Source organism: Hyaena hyaena, unplaced genomic scaffold, assembly GCF_003009895.1.
Source record: "Hyaena hyaena isolate Hyena2069 unplaced genomic scaffold, ASM300989v1 scaffold_39, whole genome shotgun sequence".
Taxonomy (NCBI): domain Eukaryota; kingdom Metazoa; phylum Chordata; class Mammalia; order Carnivora; family Hyaenidae; genus Hyaena; species Hyaena hyaena.
The window spans coordinates 4391119-4411343 of NW_024080671.1; the positions used below are offsets into that span (position 1 = coordinate 4391119).

Genomic DNA, 20225 nt, shown 5'->3' on the forward strand with positions numbered 1-20225 from the left:
GGGGGCGGGTGGCCCGCAACCAAGTGACCTGGTCTCCTCTACCTGAGAACCTACAATGAATCTGCCACTTGACAGCCATGCCTGTGTACAAAGAGCCTTCAAAGGCATTTGGGGCTTCACTCTTAAATATGGAATCCAATAAAGAATCACCGTCTGCAGCAAGCTTTGAAATACAGATCAAAATAAATAAGGAAGAGGAATCTGAGGGAAACAAATAAGCAAGAAGTAGAAGGAAACTAAAAGTAAATAAAACCCTTAGAAACTTGAGACCAAAATATTGCACCCACGAACCAAGAACAGAAGACTATTAAAGAGAGCATGTTTAGAGAATAGGACACGCTCCTAGCAATTAAAAATACAATAGTTGAAATAAAAAATTCAATGGAGGGGTTAGAAGAGAAATGATCACTCAGAAAGTAAAACAAAAACAACAAAGGCATGAAAAATAGAGAAACGCCAAGAGAATTGAATAATGTATCTGAATAATAGAAGTTCTAGTAGGGGAGACCAGTGACAACAGTAATAGAATAATTTCCAAAAAACAAATGTAACTGTATCTTATTTTTTTATTAATTTTTTTAATGTTTCTTTTATTTTTGAGACAAAGACAGAGTGTGAGTGGGGGAGGGGCAGAGAGAGAGGGAGACACAGAATCCGAAACAGGCTCCAGGCTCTGACCTGTCAGCACAGAGCCCGATGTGGGGCTCAAACCCACAAACCGTGAGATCATAACCTGAGTCGAAGTCGGACCCTTAACTGACTGAGCCACCCAGGCGCCCCAATAATGACATCTTTCAAAAATAAAGAACGTGATTTTTCAGATTGAACGGACCCACTGAATTGAGGCCAAACGTAACCAACGGTAAAAACCGAAGTGATTTACACCAAAGCATAACCTCACGAAATGTCATAATACCCATAATGAAGAGAACTTAAAAGAGTTATGGGGAAAAGAAAGGTATTGGGCACATCAACAACCACCCGGGGAAGCCAGGATACAATAAATGACTGCTTTCAAAATTCTGAGAGAAGAATTCGACGCACAGTCAAATCATCAGTGGAAAATGAAGATAAAGACATTTTTAGATAAGCACAGTATCAAAAAATTTACCACTGGCTTATCTATTGCTGTGAAACAAATCACCCAATTCTTAGTGGCTTAAAACTGTACACATTTATCGTCTCCTACTTTCTAAGAGTCGAGGATCTGAGAGAGGCTTAGCTGGGTGGTACTGGCTGGGGGAGTTCCCATGAGGGGGCAGCTAAGGGGTTGGGGAAACCTCAAGGTCATCTGAGGCTCGGCTGGGGGTTGGGAGATGCACTTCTAACCTCATTCATTCGGTTGCTGGTTGGAGGTTCCAGTTTCTCACCACGAAGGGCTGTTCGTGACAGGGCAACTGGCTTTCCTCAGAAAGAATGATCAGAGAGAAAGAGACAGAGAAAGGGGAAGAAAAATGAGAAGAAGAAGGAGGAGTAGGGGGAGGAGGAGGAGGGGAGGGGCGAGGGAGAATAAAAGAAGGGGAGGGGAGAGCGAGCCAGTCACCAAGACAGAAGCCATACGTCTTGTATCCCCCAACCTCTGCGGTGGCATACCATCACTTTTGTCATATTCTGTTGGTCACATGGACCAATCCGAGCATGGTGTGGGAGGGGCCCGGGAGATGGGGGTTGTTATTGGGGTTTGTTGTACAAACTGACTACCACGTGCCCTTTCTCAAGAGACTCCCGGAGGAAGGTTAACAGGCACGTGAAAAAATGCTCATCATCAATCATCATCAGGGAAATACAAGTCAAAACTATGATGAGATACCACCTCACACCTGTCAGAATGGCTAACATTAACAACACAAGAAACTATAAGTGTTGGCGAGGATGCGGAGAAAGGGGAGCCATCTTGCACTGTTGGTGGGAATGCAACCTGGTGCAGCCACCCTGGAGAACAGTATGGAGGTCCCTCAAAACGTTAAAAATAGAATTACTTTACGATCCAGCTATTGTACTACTAGGTATTCACCCAAAGGATACAAAAACACAGATTTGAAGGGGCACGTGCACCCCAATGTTTATAGCAGAGTTATCAACAATAGCCAAACTATGGAGAGAGCCCAAATGTTCATTGCTGGATGAATGGAAAAAGAAGATGTGGTGTCAGTTGACAACAGTCGATGGATACTTGGGCTCTCTCCATAGTTTGTATGCATATATATACACATATGCATATGTATACACACACACACGCACACACAAACACAGTGGAATATTATTCAGCCATCAAAAACAAAGAAATCTTGCCATTTGCAAAGACATGGATGGACCTAAGGAGTATTATGCTAAGCAAAATAAGTCAGTCAGAGAAAGACAAATACCACATGATTTCACTCGTGTGTGGAATTTAGGAAACAAAACAGATGAACATATGGAAGGGGAGAAGAGAGAGAGGGAAACAAGCCACAAGAAACTCTTAAATATAGAGAACAAACTGAGTATGGATGGAGGGAGGGAGGTGGAGATGGGCTAGGTGGGCAGTGGGTCCCTTGGAAGGCACTGCTGGGATGAGCACTGGGTGCTGTACGTAAGCGATGAGTCCCTGGATTCTACTCCTGAAACCAATGTTACACTATATGTTAATTAACTATAATTTAAATAAAATTTTGGAAAAAAAAAAAAAAAAGAAACTCTTGAAGGAGCCACTCCACTGAAACAAAGAAGCTACCCAGGAACAGAGTGAGGGAGAGGGAACAGAAAGCTAATGTTGGAAAGCAAGAAAGAAAAGGCTCAGGAGAATGCTGAAGAAATCTCGTGACATGCGAGCCAGGCAGCAGACTTCAAGGACAATTGGTCCAGACTGAGCAGAAGAGACAAAGGGATCCAGGAAGGATTCCTCCGAGCCAAAAAATGAAACCTATAGGTCGAATCCATTGAGAGACGCCTTGCAATTCTGCCAGAATTTGAAGATGAATTATGGATGGTTACATAGAAAAGTAAGCAAAAATTTTTTGAGAGGTAATCATTAACTCCACGGAAAACACAATCTCTACAAGAAAAAAGAGACCAGCGGAGAATAGTGTTTGGGTCAGCCTTACGTAATATTTACATAGTAATAACAATGCAAACACGGACCCCTGATTTGATGAAAAAAGGTGAAACTATACCAAGAGGGAAGGGGATAGGGAAAAATCACAGTGTTAGTGGTGAGTTGGTAATCTTTCCTCATAGGAAGTCAAAAGAATCTAAAACAGAAAAATCGAGACGTAGAAGTGTAAGCGTGTCATTTATAAACATGGAGGTAACCAAGTAGGAAAAAAAGAAAAAACCTCAGCAAAAATAATTGAAAGTGCTCATCCTCAGGGAGTGTATCAGAAATGGAAAAGGATAGGGCAGGGATTTGCATTCTTCTTTAGGAGCTTAATCCCACTGTTTGACTCTGACCACGTAGCATATAGAATTTGATTTTTTTTAAAAACTTAAATTTAAAATAAAAACATTTTCCTGACTGAACAAACCCTTCTAGCAGCTTGAACTAAACATCGGCATATTTTGTCAGCATATATTTTACTCTCTGGACTTCAGATTATAGACAATGATATCATTTTGGAAGAAATTAACCAGCATGAGTAACTCCAGCCCACTAGGCAGCCTCTGTCAGCTCAGGGCTCCAGTGCTGCAACCCCTCCCCCGCCCCGCTAAAGAAATGCATCACATTGAAGTCATACACCACTAATTGCTTTTTGATGGACTGCCAGCTTCATGGCAAGATGCCAAGAAGAGGGGACAAAGACAGTGTTAGCGGTGACAAACCTTTTAGCCTGCCTCCTGTGTGGGATAGAAGAGACCATGAAAAAAAAAAAAATCTGATTTTCGAAAGGTCCACAGAGGCACATCCAATGCACCGATTGCCCTGCGTGCTTTTCGAGTCCTTGCTCAAAGGATTTAGGGCCCGTGGTGGGGGCTTCTGAGTTCCCTCACCATGAGAGGACACAGTCAGAAGTTTGATCACAGAGCTTAGAAAACAAATGTTCTCCCCTTTTCTCTGATCTGCTCTTTTTGTTTACTGAATGAATGAGTGAATAAAGGTACGTAACTGTGCAGGAAGTTCCCATACAAATATAACCTTTTTAAACATTTTTTTCATGTTTATTTATTATTTTTGAGAGAGGCAGACAGAGCATGAACCGGGGAGGACAGAGAGAGAGAGGGAGACAGAGAATCCGCAGCAGGCTCCAGGCTCTGAGCTGTCAGCACAGAGCCCGACGCGGGGCTCAGACTCACGAAACGCGAGATCATGACCTGAGCCAAAGTTGGACGCTCAACCAACTGAGCCACCCAGGTGCCCCTAGCTGTAACCTTCAGAAGTGTGATCACATCATCATCAGTGCCTTTTTTACATGTTTGGTTTGTTTCTTTTGCCAACCACATCAGAGCCAAACACCAAAGCGGGTATTGGCTATGCCTAAATGGTCTAACAATCTAACAGCGCCAAGAGGTGCTCCTCTTAGAAAACTAAATATGCACTCCATACCACCACTGCCAAGTCTTTTCTGGAACTCTTCTTTGAAAATTCACTTGGGAGCCCAAAGCCCAATGTTTAGAATAGACTCATCGGTGCCCAATCATCATTTTTTTAGGGACGATCTGATTTTTGGAACCAGCCATATTTTGTTAAGTAGCTTAAAATGTGTATCCATCGTGTATACATAGGAGAGTTGTATGGGGGGAAAAAAACATCCTTAAGTTCTGTTTAAATGAATTTGTTATCGAAAGAACTCTAAAGTGAGCCCTTCTTCGGCGTCCTATGGTGAAGCCGCGTCCCATCTCCCCTGTCACCTGCTGGGGGTGCCCGTGTTAGGGCCCCACCACGCACTTACCCACCCCGACTAGGAATAAAGATGCCACCTAAGCCAGGATCCAATTACTCAAAAGGGTTCCGCGTTCAGGCAGGCTAGAAACAAAACCCAGGAACCGTCATGCTTCGCAACCTCTAATAAAAGGGTCTTGCCAGGAAAAAGATTGAGTGTCTGAAGTGGCACTGAGAAATTAGGTTTTGGCAGCAGGCACAGGGACAATCTGTCAGAGAAGAGATCTGGCTACAGAAGGAAAGTGGGGGGGGGATGGAGGAGGAGGAAAGGGGGGAGGGGGAAGAAGCAGCCGTTGAAGGGATGTGGGGGTGACCGGGGACACACCGATGCCTTGTGGGGCCCGGAAGGCCCCGGTCCCCCTCTCCAGTCTAGCCATCTGCTCTGCTCGGCCGGGGCAGCCAGGCACCGCGAAGCTTGGGGACCGGCAACCGGACCAGCCGCCCCACCCCTGGAGAAGGGAGAAGCCATCAGTCAACTCCAGCTTTTGGAAAGTGGCCAAGTCTCAGCACTGGGGCTTCACCTGGCTCAACGAAGCCCCTCCTGGAGCGACAACTGAAACCCCTGTCAATGCCCGCGGGTCTTTGTGGAGCCACTTCCTGCAAAAAAGAGGGAAAATCTGTCCTGTTTGTCCTGCAGAAACTTTCGCGCCTCTCGGTGACAGCCTCGCTTGGGGCTTCCGGGCGCAGCCCAAGAAGAGGCACTAAGCTCCCAGGACGAGGGAGCTTTTCCAGATCCGCTTGTCTGTAAAGACTCCCCGCGCACAGCCTGCATTGGCCCTCGATGCCTGCTCAGCTCGGCTCCACCAAGGCTGCGAGAAGCTGTGACCGCCTCACTCCCAGCCAGACCACCCTGATCTCGCACAGAGGCCAGGGAGAGAGGAGATTGTCCTTGTCAGCAGTGATGCCGGAGGGGACCCTGATCAGGGGCAGGGGGAGGCAGGGAGAGGCTGCCTCTCTCTCTCTCTCTCCCGGAGGACTTCAGAATCTGTGGGTTCCAGGCACTGCAGTCATTTTGATTCTATCAGGGCTACATCCCACCCCCGGATGGGAAGAGGGTGGCGAGGGGAGGAGGGAAGGGAAGGAAAAGTGGAGAGGTGGGCTTTGGGGCCCTATCCTGCCAGACCTGCTGCAACGCCCCCCCCCCACCCCTGCCCCCAGAGCTGGCCCCCTGGGTGGTGAGTTCTGTGCGCTCACCCCACCCAGAGGCCAGCAGAGAAACTGCAGCCTCTTTGGAAACCGGATTTACATCTGTTAACTGCAGTTACTGGATTAACTTCAGGGGGGTGGCTCTGGCTTCCTGGGGAACAGAGGGAGGCCCCTGGGCAGCAGGAATTCCTGACCTTAGGACACAGTGCTACTCCTCTGCCACCGGAGACTCTTGCAGTGAAGACCCCTCTGCCAACATCAGGCCAGTGTCCCCACTTGAAGAGCTCTCCTAGGGGCCTGTGCCTCCCCCCAAATCCTTTTAAAATGTAAATACTCTATGTCCCATTAAGGATGAACTATCATTTTAGCCATTAGAGCAGGGAGAAAAAGACAAGGAGAGGGTCCAGGGCCGGCAGGAGGAGTTATCCGTGGAGAAAGGACCCAATGGGATTCCTCACCAAGGTCCCTGGATGCACACAGGCACACAGATCCCTGGGAAAGAACATACCAGAAAGAAGAGAGTGATTCAGTGCACTGATTCTTTTTCTTTTTCTTTTTTTAATGTTTATTGATTTTGAGAAAGAGACAGCAAAAGTGAGCAGGGGAGGGACAGAGAGAGAGAGAAGAAGAAGAATCCTAAGCAGGCTCAGTGCTGTCAGCACAGAACCCCATGAGGGGCTCAATCGCACAAACCTCGAGATCATGACCTGAGCTGAAATCAAGAGTCAGGTGCTTAACCGACTGAGCCACCCAGGCGCCCCCCCCCCCGCCTCCCCCCGCCACCCGTACAGTGATTCTAAAAGCACTTCAGCCAGGATGAAATCTGGCCCCGATCTTCCCTGCTCTTCATAAAAACGAAACCACTGAGACCCATTTGCTGGTTCTGGCCCATTTATGAAATTGCTGCCCGCCTCTCATAGCTGTGAAATACCCATTCCTGCCAGAAACGTAGCGTCTGCAACGGGCACTTGGCAAAGCGAACTGAGGTATTCCCCCCCACCCCCCATCTCACCCTGACATCTCACCATGAGACAAGGAAGGGTTTTTGCCACTCGACAGGGCTTTTCCTTATGAGAGAGACAGTATGGTTCCATCTGCCCGAAGAGCAGACGCCCCCAGGCCCCACGCAGCACACACCCTGCCCAGTGCTCCCTCTAGCCTCATCACAGGCTTCCTGGGCTTAGGAAGTGGGTGGTGAGTCCACAGTAGCCCTAGAATAAAGAGACTGAGTGGTTTGTTGTCTGACCCAGGACAGACTCTTCACCTCCCCCTGCCCCGATTCAGAGTTCCCGTACCTCGGAAATGAGAAGGTTGAACTGTCAGTGATCCTCTGCTCTAGCTGACATTAAAATCATCTAGGGAGCTTTTAAAGAGTATCTGGGCCTCATCCCAGCTCCATTAAATCAGAATCGCTAAGGATGGAGTCAGGCCATCTTGAGTTTTTAAGACGCCCCAGGTGATTCTGGGGTGCAGCCTGGCTGTGAACCCCCGAACTAGGTGGTGTCTGATGGCTGCTGGGCTTCTGTGAGTCTATAAATCCAACCCTAAAGGCAGCTCCCCTTTTCCAGGAAGAGGCCTGCCCAGGCAGCAGGCTAATCGGGCAAGGGGGGGAGGGGCTGGGGGAGGGGCGAGTCCTGCAGCAGGAGAGCACCAGATACTGGGTCTGCAGGGGGGAGGATAAAGGGGTGGGGCGACTAGATGGCTGTCAGGGCCTCAGAGGACTTAGAAGCCATCCAGAACTCACCAATATACATGGTGAGGTTGGTGGGGGGGCAGGCACTGAAGGGAAAAGAGCTTGAAACAATTAAGGCGATTCATGGGAGAAGGAGAAGATCCTCTCCTACCTTAATCGGCCTCTGAGAGTGATTACAGGTAGGAAGGGACCCCCCTCCCCGACATGTGTGGCCTGCAAAATCTTGCCCCAGGCATCGGTACTTAGGAGGGCAGAGAGGTTAAGCTCTGTCCCTCAGTAGCTGTGTGACCCTGGGCAGGTTACTTAACCTCTCTGTACCTTGGTTGCTTTATTCACAAATGGGGATAGTAAAATGGTGATGTGCTCCATAGGGTTTCAGTCAGGATAAATGAGTAAATTCACAGTGTCTGGTACAGTGCCCGGAATACAGCAAACACTTGGCGTTAACAATTATTCACGGGGAATGATCCCATGGTTAAATAAATTGAGGAAACACTGAATTTAAGATAAATAGCCTCCTTCTCTGCAAACGCTTCAGTTTGCTCCGAGCTGTCAGCACAGAGCCCGATGCGGGGCTCAGACCCACAAACCACGAGATCATGACCTGAGCCCAAGTCAGACACTCACCTGACGGAGCCACCCCGGTGCCCCAAAATAACATTAAGACCATTAATGTACGTCAAAGGTCGAGGTAGAGCATGGATGTGCCAGATCCTCAGCCCTCCATGCACACAACAGGCACTTAATAAATGTTACCTATGAGAGTTATTAATAAGCGTGGCGGGTCTTTGAGAGGAGAGGCATTTTGAAGCCTTGGGCTCTTTTTCTACAAGAGCATCTTACAGAATCAGAGCTCCAGGAAGCAGACTCTGGAAAAAAATCAGAGCAGGGGCGGCCACATGTTTCCCAACCCGGTTGCCAAGGGACTGCAAAAGAGGAGGCTGGCCCGCAGGGGCAGCTGGGACTCGGAGTCAGGAGTCATGTCTGGATGGAAGGGAAGAGCTGGGCATCTTCTGCTCTGCCTCCCACACAAGCGGGGTGGGGTGCCTATGGGAGGGGCCTGTGTCTGACCCAGGAGAGCAGATTGGACTCTTGACTTTGCCACTCTCTGGGGTGGGGGTGGGGGTGACCCTGGACAAGTCGAGGTGCCTGTTAGAGCTTTAGTATCTTTCTCCTTGTACTGATGGGATGTGGGCTATAAACTCGAGAATTTCTAAGGCCCCTTCTGGGTCCAGGATTCTGTTGACATGCGTTTCTGCCAGAATGGGGGAAGCGAGAGAAAAAAGACTAATGTCTAAGCCATGGTGTCTTCTGACCATGATCTCTGAGTCTAGATTTATTTCTAGCGGTTTCCAGCAAGGTTCTAAGGCTTGCTCACACACTCAGCCATTATATTCTGTGTGGACTGAGGATGTTAATAGAATAGAGGGGTGAAATGTCAAGCCAAACCTATCATCAAGGGGTGGGGGAGAGAGAAGCGAAGACCCGTCCTCACATTAACCCCTTCTGTATCTGAAGAGATCGTTAAACCCACTCTGCCAGGTGGCCAGATTTTTAAAAGAAATTTTAAAAATAGTCTAGATCTTCCAAACTGAACATCGGGACTAGGATGTCGGAAAGGATCTTTTGGTGCCAGCAGGTACAAGATGCCATCTCAGAGACAGAAGGTGGAAGCTGACTTCCCAATTCGGGCAAAAATGCAGTTGGCTTTGGGGTGACAACGGAGAGAACAGCTGAAAATAGGAGTGTCCCTCCGGGTAGTCCGAAAATCCGCTCATCACGCCGGGACCTTCTCTCGTCTGTTCCCCACAACGGGAGCGTTGCTCTTCCCACAGCCACAGAAATGGCAAACTTGGTCCGTTCCCACAAGTCAATAAAAACCACATGGGACGGGGCGCCTGGGTGGCTTAGTCGGTTAAGCGTCCGACTTTCGCTTAGGTCATGATCTCGCGGTTCGTGGGTTTGAGCCCCGCATCAGGCTCTGTGCTGACTGCCGGCTCGGAGCCTGGAGCCTATTTCAGAGTCTGTATCTCCCTCTCTCTCTGACCCTCTCCTGCTCACGCTCTCTCTCTCTCCTAGAAATAAATAAAAATATTAAAAAAAAAAAAACACCACACGGGACGCTTGGATTGGCAACGCCCCACTCCCCACCAGGTCCAGCCTTCCTCCCGGGATCTCCTACTTCCCCTTCAGGCTCAATTGCGAGACTTAACGTCCACTAAACTGATTACAGAGGAACAATTTCTCCCTGTTTAGCTTATTAAACCGCTAAGAGGCATAATGAGCTACTTGGGATTTGTATCCACAACGGCGGTCCAGGCTGTGAACTTCTCACCAAAGCAGTGAATGGAGTAGCTTCCCCCCATGTTACAGGCTAAGCCCCCACCCCTGGCCCTTTTTCCTGCTTCTGATCTTAATTTCCTGCTGGCTATTGTCTCTCTGATAAGTGCTGGAAGAGGGAAGGGGATTATTTAATTGCTTTAAAGATACCAAACAAGCCAGTGCTCGGGTAATCTCCTCCCCATCCCCTCTCTTTCTCTGGCTCAAGGTTGTGTTACTTGGTTACTGACTGGGCCGCAAAGAAGTCGAGGCAGCCCCAGGTGTGACAGTGCACACTTCGTTCAGCAGATGGAGGGGACAGTCAAAAGAATAGCCATCGGGAGTCAACAAGAGACCGCTGCTTCAGGGAGGCTGCTGAGTACACGCAGCAGCAAAGTCAAACAGGCCTTTCCAGGCATTCAAAGGGGGACGAGGAGGAGGCATACATTATCTAGACAAAATCAACAATCACTCTAGATTATACATTTTCTGCTGTCAAGGTCAATGCTATTCAGTCCCCATTCACTCTGCCCTGCAAGAGAGACAGGTGCGCCTGAGATGGATTGGACCAACATTTTTTCCACCCTGACTTGGGCAAGGAAAGATTTCACAAGTTAAGGACAGGAGGGCGGATTTCACTGTGCTCCACCCCTGAGACAAAGAACATTGTTGGAGGGGCGCCTGGGTGGCTCAGTCGGTTAAGTGTCCGACTTCAGCTCAGGTCATGATCTCACAGTTCAGTTCGTGAGTTCAAGCCCCACATCAGGGCTCTCTGCTGTCAGCACAGAGCTTCGGATCGATCCTCTGTCCCCCTTTCTCACTGTCCCTCCCCTGCTCATTCTCTCTCTCAAAAAATAAATACATCAACATAAAACAATTTTTTTAATAAAAAGGAACATTGTTGGGAGGAGGTGGGTCACCCATTATCCCCCTCCCCTGTCATTGAAATGTACGTCCCACCCATTTTTCCCAAACTAGCAGGCACTTCGAGGATACAGCCTTGAGAGAATGATGCATTACTGAGACCGTGAGTCTAGAAAGTCTCTATACACATTTTTAAGATTCTGGTTGTCGCTATAGCACCCAAAGCAAGCCTCCAAAGCCAATTCTCTTGCTTCTTAAAGCCGCCACCTACCAATCCGGAATGGCCTGCCTATTTGCCCTCTAGGTAAAGGGCCACTTTCGGATTTCCCTCAGGGAGATCCTGAGGTTGCAAACCAACATGCACACAGAAGTGTGCCAGCTCACCACCCAAGCTGCCTTGATGATCCTGATCTTCCGGGAGCAATCTGCTCTTGCAGGTACAGCACTCGTACTAAAACAGAAGGAAAAACAAACCAAGCATCATCGTATCAGGGTCACTATGGCGGGGCGGGGTGAGGGGGAGAGGGATGGAGGCATTGAAAGCCAGTGGTTCTTTCTCATGCAGGTTACAAAACTGTGGGTACGTTTTTAAAGTTTATTTTCAGAGAAAGAGAGAAGGGGGGAGGAGCAGAGAGAGAGGGAGAGAGAGAAAATCCCAAGCAGGAGATCTGATGCAGACGCAGGGCTCGAACCCACGAAACGTGAGATCGTGACCTGAGCCAAAACCAAGAGCCAGACGCTTAGCCCACTGAGCCACCCAGGCGCCCCAAAACTTGTGGTTACTTTTTTTTTTCTAACGACGCATGGTCAAGACCTTCAAGAAGATAACGTGATCACAGGGAGAGCGGAATGGGCGCTTTGTGGGTCTTCCTTTTCCTACAAACCAGTTGGGTGGTTGGAAATGGCGACAGGTGTTATTGTAGTAGCTGTGGGCCCTGAGTCTGCGGAGATCTGAGCTCAACCCCACTCTGCCCTCCCGGTCCCCTCACTGCCCCCATCTCTCCCAGCCAACAGCGAACAGGGGCACCTCTCTTCTATCGGGCCACCTGCCCCAGCCCCTCTGCCCTGCACACAGGCGTCTAGGGAGAAGCTGGCTCCTGGTTTGGGACATGGAGCCACCACTGTCTAGCTCCTGGGCTCTAGCATGAGGGATTCAAGCTGCATCATAACCAACAGCTCAGAAAGAGACGAATCCAAAGGAAACCCTGATCCCCCGTCCCCCACAGCAGGCACCCCAAGATAGAAACTTGCAGCGGACTGCTGCCCTACTGGGTGCTTTCTTTCCCAGGTGGCTCACCCATCTCTAGGGCTCACGTTACCCACTATGCAGCCTCTGGACTTTAGCTCTGAACTGGTGGATTGAAAGTCAGGTGATAGGATGGACCACCCAAGGCAGCTCAGCCCATAGGGAAAACTGGAATTGGTGTTTGCTCTCTGCTCCCCCTCTCCTAAATCTGTGCCCAGGATGGTGAGCTTGCGGATGCGCTGGGAGGAGGGTGAGGAAGGAGCGGCTCCAGATCGATCATGACTTCTTAATCTGTTGGAACAGAAGCTGAATCATCACAGTCAAAAACGAAATAGCTGTACCGGCCACTCATCTCCCACTTCCTGCACGTCCCCTTTTGCTCACACACAGCTCGCAGGAGGAGGGGAGCCGAGCTGGGTCGCACCAACAGGTGCCGTCGGACACGGCCACAGGAGGGGGCCTGGCCATATGCCTGGCGCACCTCCGAACATGGAAAGCTGGGCGAGGGCGCGAGTCGCTCGCTCGCTCCTCGGCTGAGCCTCTGGCGGCTCTTTGAGCTGAATTCCGGATCCCAGGCGCCGGCTCACACGCTGGGCCTGGAGGGGTGTTGGTCACTGCATAGAGAAGTGCTTTCCCCCAGACCCACCGGCTCCCTGCTCTCCCCGCGGCCCTGCGCCCTGGGACGTCCAGCTTTGCAAACTTGTCTGGCTGAGGAGCTGGCGGAGGTCCCGGCACGAGTCTGGGCCACCGGGGCCGCCACTCCGGCTGCACGGAATATGCTTGGCTGAAACACCACGGATCCTATGCAAGAGGGAACGCGGCGCGTGTTCCCACCACGAGTGTCGGCGAGGCCGAGATCGCTCGACCCTTCCCGCCCCCGCCCCGGAGAGCTCGGCCCTCGGGCCCGCAGCGGGCTCTCCACGCCGCTCAGCCCCGTCCTCCTACGGACCAGCGGGGCGGAGCGAAGCTGCCGTGACGTCACCGGGCGGAGGGGGGGCGTGGGGAAATGTGCCGAGGGGCCCGGGCTCCGCGGGGCCAGTCCCGGCGCCGCAGCCACCCGCGCGCGCGCGCTCGCTCGGCCACCCGCGCCCCGAGCCTCAGTCCGCGCTCGGCGCCGGGGGTCTGCGGGCCCTGTGGGCTCCGGGCGGCGCGAGGGGAGAGCGGGAGCCGGCAGCGCAGGACGCCGAGTGCCAGGTGCCGGCCAAGCTGCTGCGCGCCCGGGCGCCCGGCGGGGTTGGGGACGGTCGCTGGGTGCCAAAGAGCCGAGCTAGCGGATCGCAGCGGAAAAGCAAAGGTGAGGCGTGTGTGTGTGTGTGTGTGTGTGTGTGTGTGTGTGTGTGAGAGAGAGAGAGAGAGAGAGAGAGAGACGCACTTGGGCACCTGGGTGCATCTGCGCTGCGTGGTGGTGCGCCCTGGTGTGCCCCAGAGAAGGTCCCGGTGCGTGGTTCTCCGCCCCTGTGCCTTTTGGGCGGCGATTTTGGTGGCAGCGAACGACGGCGGGTGCCCTGGCGTGAGTGGGGGCTGTGGTCGTGTGTGCGGGATCGGATCGGACGCGTCTGCACCACCGCATGCTGGTGTGCGTGGCATGCGCCCGGGTCCAGTCCTCGTCCCCCAGCCGGCTCGTCCAGGTGGTATAGCTGCGACGGAGACAACTTCTCTCCCAGCCGCCTGCAAAAGAGCCCCCACGCGAGGAGAGCGAGGCCGGCTGGGACGGGGGTGGAGGGTGTCGCTGCTCAGGGCTCCTGCGCCCGGGTACTCGAGCTCCAAGCCTCTAAGGGGCGGTCGGTGGAGCAGGGAAAAGGGGTGGCTTCTCCTCTGATTTTCCTTTCCGAGACTGATCCTGAGAGGTCTAGGGACTGCTTCCTCAGCACCGGGGAGGAGAGGGCAGTTTGCCTACGTTTGCAAAGACGGAACCCCTGACTGGCCCGGGTCCCAGAGCCTCCGGCCAAGCCCCCAAGCGGCTGTTACCAGCTCCCAGCCGTCCAGATGCTTCAGCCACCCCCTGTCATGCTGGCATCACAGTCTTTAGTCTCCCCCCCCATCATGTTCCTGGAAATGGCAGAGGATTCTTTAGGAAACCCTTGGATCTGCGGGCTGTGGAATTGGGTGATGAGGATTTTCTGTGCCAGCTTGGGGAACCAAACCGGCTGCCCCGACTCTCACCTCTCCGCGGTGCCCTTTGGCCAGCGGGGCCTGGGCTTTTCTTAGGCACTCTAGCGCCGCGGTGGCCAGCCCCTGGCTATTGTCTCTCCCGCCAGCAGGGCTGAGCTCTGGCTGGTGGGAGACCCCTTTGGGTTTAGCTGGCCACTGGGGAAGTGGTGGTGAGGTATGAATGAGGGGGGTTGGGGTGGAATGTTGGGGAGAAGGAAAAAGCTGAAGCCAAACAGGATTTAGGACCGGATGCCTGGTCCCAATCCCCACATTCAATTCATAGCCTCTGGAAAGGGGTACCCCAGACCATTCTCGCCCTCCTCTCCAACATAGCCCAGACTCAGTCTCAGAGCAAATCAACAACTAGCCATTTCCAATGTCTAACTCCTAGGCTAGAAAAATAAAGCAAGCAGAAAGCCAAACTTCCTTGTGCATTTAACTTAACCACAATCCAACAAGTATTGATTGCCTGGCACTGGATTCCACTTTCACTGGGACCCTAATGAAGCAGAAGTCACTTGGAGACCTCAGGCAGCTGACCTCATTGTTGATGAAATAGCAAGAGTCGCTGTGACTTAAACTCATTTCTTCCTTGGAGGAGCCTCCCCGCTCTGGACTGGCTCCCCAGCTTCTGACCTCTGCCACCTTCCCCACGCTCGGAACGCTGTCTACCGCTGCCTCTCTCCCAAGTAGGGAATGCTGCTTCGCAGCCTATTTCAGAAAAACATTCACCTTATGCAATTCTGCACTGAGGGAGACTCCAGCCAAAAAGTCAGAGTTAGTGCTGGAGATCAGCATTTGACCCTCCCTCACTCTCCTGCACTGTCATCATCTCTATCCCCAAAGCTCTAGACAGCGCTTCTTTCCCCCGGGGGGTCTTCAGGCTCACCCAGATACTGAAGTGTGACCTTGCATGTTACACAGAAGGGACCCTGGAAATGCTAGTGATTAACACACACCCCAACGCAGACGGCTTCAATAGGATTCCGGGTCTGTAGAATTAAAGTACCAATAAGACAGTCGGAATAACAGTGGAAACAGCCCAAATTAATCCAGGGATACCCAAAATGGTTTCTTTATCGTTTCCGTTTCTAAGAGTTGCCAGTTTATGCTTTTTACCCAATGCAGACAGTAAATCCTGGGTCCCCAAAGTACTCTGCAAAAAGGTCAGACACAAAGCCCAGACCCCATGTTACAGACAGTTGCGTGGTAGGGAAATTAGCACAGAGATGGTAAACAAGGCGCCTGGCGTTGCAGAATGAATCAGAGGCAAAGGTGGGCAAGAATTCTCTAGAACTTGTTGCTGGCTAAGCCCCCTATAGCTTATTAGCAGTCTTTCCAAGCATAAAGGAGCAATCTCCAATTTTCACTCAGGCACCAGGAAAAGTCCCCTGCTCAGGAGGGATGTGTCCGCCAAGTGAATTAGTCCCACTGTGTGCTGAGCACACCAGCCTTTTACCATCTTCTCTCTTCCTGGAATGACCCCCTTCCTGCCCTCCCTACTTCATTCTTCCCACATTCAAGACCCAGCCCAAACATTCCTCTTATGAAGCCTATTCTGAATCCTTCAGGAGAGGAAGGCATTCTTAAGTCCTTTGTTCATTTCTCCATGCAATTCACACCCTATAGGAGTTGGCTTCCTTGCCTGCCTCGGCTCCTAAATCACCACCTCCTAGAGGGCATCAGCCTTGTCTCATTCCTAGATCCCTGGAGTGCGGAACAAAGAAGCCCCCCGCCCCAGCCCTGGTTTTTGCACGACAGTAGATAAATCACCTAATTATGTGATGGGCTATTGTTTTATGTCTTGGGCCAAGCCGGTGGAGTTACAATTATTTTCTGAGCGCTAACGTAAAACAGGAGTCAGCTGTTTTAAACCAAAGCCCAATTATCAGCCGCTAGTTTTCCAGTCCACCGAGCAGCAGATATGATGCTGTGAAAAGCCCAGAAGAGTCGAGTGTCTTGTGTTTAAATCTCAGCTCCACCAGTTATTTACAAGGGAGTGGGAGCAAATTACTTTAACTCCCTGAGCCTCCGTTTCTCATCTGTAAAATGGGGATGGTTAGCCCACTTCATAGGATGGTGGGGAAGATCAAGGGAACAGTGAGTGTGAATGAGCCAGGAAGTATTTGGAATGCACTTCTGTGAATGGGTCTGCCTCCCGCACACACGCCTAGCTCATTTTCCCCCTTAACTGGGGGGTCCCAGGCAAATCCGCTGGAGGGTTAGAAGAAGAGCATTCTGGAGCAGTAACCCCCAAGGGACCCTGGGAGCCATGCGGAGGTCAAGCACTGGCTATTGGAGAAAAGAAAACAGAAGAAACAAAATAAACTGAAACATGCATTTTACATATAAAAGCCAGCCAGATTTTAATTTTTAATATTTTAGACTATAAATTTGTTCATTAAGTGAGCAGATTTCAATAAATTAGAGCTGAGATGGTAGAGGCAAAAAGGGGAAAGATATGATTTTTTTTTTTAAGTTCTGATTATGAGCTCAGCACAATGCCAGGCATTTCCACATACATTTCATCCTTTAACCTTCATGATGCCCCCTTTTTAAAAAAATATTTTATTTTGAGAGAGGGAAAGAAAGCAAGGGAAGGGCAAAGAACGAGGGAGAGAGAGAATCCCAAGCAGGTTCCATGCTGTCAGCACAGAGCCCGACATGGGGCTCAGTCCCATAAACCGTGAGATCATGACCTGAGCCAAAATCCAGGGTTGGACGCTTAACCACCTGAGCCACCCAGCTGCCCCGTGACGCCCCCCGTTTTAACAAATGAGAGTCAGAGAGTGAGAATAGTTGAGTGGCACAAGGTCGCACGGGCTTCATGGTGGAACCCCTTTGTTTTACCTCTAAAGTCTGGGATTTTTCCACTTGGGGATTTTAGAATGGAAAGACTCCAAAGCGGTCGGCAAGTTGGCGGAGGATGTCCCCACGGGGAAGAGGCCAAGAATGCCCGTGTCAGACCCCTCTGAGTCAGGGGCTGGACTTCGTGCTCTGCCTTGTACAGTCTGGGCCAGTCAACTTATTAGGAATCAAAGTACTTTTTTCTTTTTATAGCCTCAGCCGTCTCCCACACTTGCGTCACCAAAGATGAGAAGATCAACTATGATGATTTAACCCAAACCCTCCCCCCCCCACTGGAAAAACAACTCAAAACGGCTGCACACTGATGAAAATGGGCTGGTGGCTCTAATGCTGAGGCAGAAAACGAACACACTTTTCCACTGCAGGGCATGTCTGAGCGGGTAAACCAGAGACCCAGAAAGCTGGTGCAAATGTAAGCCTCTGACTGATGGACCCATCTTCCTTCTTCCCTTGCAGATGTCACAGTGGATCCTTTGCCTCCTGGACAAATTAAGGTGAGAATAAGAGCTCTGGCTGGCTGGAACTGGCCTAGAGGAGTGTGAGGCAGCCATGGATATGGAGTATGAGCTACTCAACGAGAGCCGCACTTGGCTTTCCCCTCCCTTTGACCTCAATGGCTCTGTGGTGGCAGCCAATGGCTCAAACCAGACAGAGCCATACTACGATCTGACCAGCAACGCAGTGCTCACGTTCATATATTTTGTGGTCTGCATCATCGGACTGTGTGGCAATACACTCGTCATTTACGTCATCCTCCGCTATGCCAAGATGAAGACCATCACCAACATTTACATCCTCAACCTGGCCATCGCGGATGAGCTCTTTATGCTGGGTCTGCCCTTCCTGGCCATGCAGGTGGCTCTGGTCCACTGGCCCTTTGGCAAGGCCATCTGCCGGGTGGTCATGACTGTGGATGGCATCAATCAGTTCACCAGCATTTTCTGCTTGACAGTCATGAGCATCGATCGATACCTGGCCGTGGTCCACCCCATCAAGTCGGCCAAGTGGAGGAGACCCCGCACGGCCAAGATGGTCAACGTGGCTGTGTGGGGGGTGTCTCTGCTGGTCATCTTGCCTATCATGATCTATGCTGGGCTTCGGAGCAACCAGTGGGGGAGAAGCAGCTGTACCATCAACTGGCCAGGTGAATCTGGGGCATGGTACACAGGGTTCATTATCTATACCTTCATCTTGGGGTTCCTGGTGCCCCTCACCATCATCTGTCTTTGCTACCTGTTCATTATCATCAAGGTGAAGTCCTCTGGAATCCGCGTGGGCTCCTCCAAGAGGAAAAAGTCTGAGAAGAAGGTCACCCGGATGGTGTCCATCGTGGTGGCCGTCTTCATTTTCTGCTGGCTCCCCTTCTACATCTTCAATGTCTCCTCCGTGTCTGTGGCCATCAGTCCCACTCCGGCGCTTAAAGGCATGTTTGACTTTGTGGTGGTCCTCACCTATGCTAACAGCTGTGCCAACCCAATCCTGTATGCCTTCTTGTCCGACAACTTCAAGAAGAGCTTCCAGAACGTCCTCTGCCTGGTCAAGGTGAGCGGCACAGACGACGGGGAACGGAGCGACAGTAAGCAGGACAAATCCCGGCTGAATGAAACCACAGAGACCCAGAGAACCCTCCTCAATGGGGATCTCCAGACCAGTATCTGAACTGCCTGAAAAATAAAAATAATAATAAAACGCCGAGCTCTGCCAAAGTGGCCATGGGCTCCCTGCCCCCACGCCTCTCCTTCCTCCCGCCCATCACACCTGGCTTCTTAGAATAGGGAATTGCTCAGCATGAGTCCAATCAGAGAACAGTGTTTGAGTCTGCTTGTCTGAGTGAATGATAATGTATTAAATCCGTTACCTCCCCCTTAAAGCCAACGCTGCAGTGCAGGCAGACAATTCCAAGTCAGGAGAAGAAGAGATCATGTGTCTCCACGTGATCTGTAGAAAGGTGAAGCTCAACAAAACTAGGAAAGTACGTCTGCGTGCTTAAAACCTAATATGTAATCTTGTGATCTTAACATTTATACTTACCTATTCTGTTCCTCTCTAAGTCCCTGTACAGTCATTAGCTACGTTTCCTGTGTTCAAGTACATGAGAAGCGAGCTAAAGTGTACACGTATCATTACGATATGGAGCCCACAGACGGGGGCTTGCCACGAAGCCAAAATAAAGTTTAAGCTTCAGAGATTCCCTCCTGCTGCGGCAGTGTTGTCACGTGACCACGTGGTTTTGTAAAAAAAAAAAAAAATTGTAAAAGTAAGGTGTTTTTGTAATTCTTTTTTCTTAAAGAGGTCTCCTTAAAGCTTCTAGCGTCTCAAACCCACCTCTGCCCCCTGGGTACTTGCTGTCTTAATTTTAGGCAAGTTACAGCAAAGTAAGAAAGGAAAAGGAGGTATTTGAGGAACCGGACTATACATCCATGTGTTTTCTCTTCTTAGATATAATCAAAGAATTATATTTCTTTGATAATATTCATTTACCCAACAGGTCTCTGATGGTTGGGGTCATCAGTATTTATGGAGACAAAGACTGCTTTGTTATAGGATTGCCTTTTTTCTTTCTTAATTTGCTCTGGCCTTTCTTAGGGAGCCGTGGAAGGGGAGGGTGGAGGAAATCACCAACACGATAGGCAAAAAGTTACTGGAATACTTGTGAGGAAACCATTTCATTTTCCCCAACATGAACATAAATGAGTGAGAATAAAGCAAGGTTATCCCTTTATGAAAACCACGAAATTCTTCTTTCAAAAATGCCAGACGTGGCATCCTAATGAAAGACAATGGAACTATAATTTAACGGCTCCTTGATTTTTTGTTCTTAAGGAGTCGATACAAAGCTAGGCACTAAGAAAATCACAGGACACACTAAAGACCCAAGGATGCTGCTCCTAAAACCTAGCCACGCGCTCCAGCCAACCAAAATGTAGCACGTAGGGGGCACCTGAGTAGGAGTGCTAGAGGGTGTCCCATCTGTCACAGGCACGCCTGTACCACCTTCCCCGCCTGCCGTATACAAATTGAACATCGACCTTTAATGCCACGGACTCTGAGCTATCCTCAAGCATGGTCACAGACAGCCACTC

The 20225-nt window shown here is 50.5% G+C and overlaps 1 protein-coding gene across 1 annotated transcript; it reads left to right on the plus strand.

The window, feature by feature from the left end:
- Nucleotides 1-13360: 13360 nt before the first annotated feature.
- SSTR2 (somatostatin receptor 2) lies at nucleotides 13361-19414 on the plus strand. The gene is made up of 2 exons (XM_039229798.1): nucleotides 13361-13417; nucleotides 17599-19414. The coding sequence occupies exon 2, from the start codon at nucleotides 17692-17694 to the stop codon at nucleotides 18799-18801; it is 1110 nt and encodes a 369-aa protein (XP_039085729.1). The 5' UTR covers nucleotides 13361-13417; nucleotides 17599-17691; the 3' UTR covers nucleotides 18802-19414.
- Nucleotides 19415-20225: the final 811 nt, after the last annotated feature.

Coding starts and splice junctions, on each gene's coding strand:
- SSTR2 (XM_039229798.1), top strand. CDS start 17,692: ATGGATATGGAGTATGAGCTACTCAACGAGAGCCGCACTTGGCTTTCC.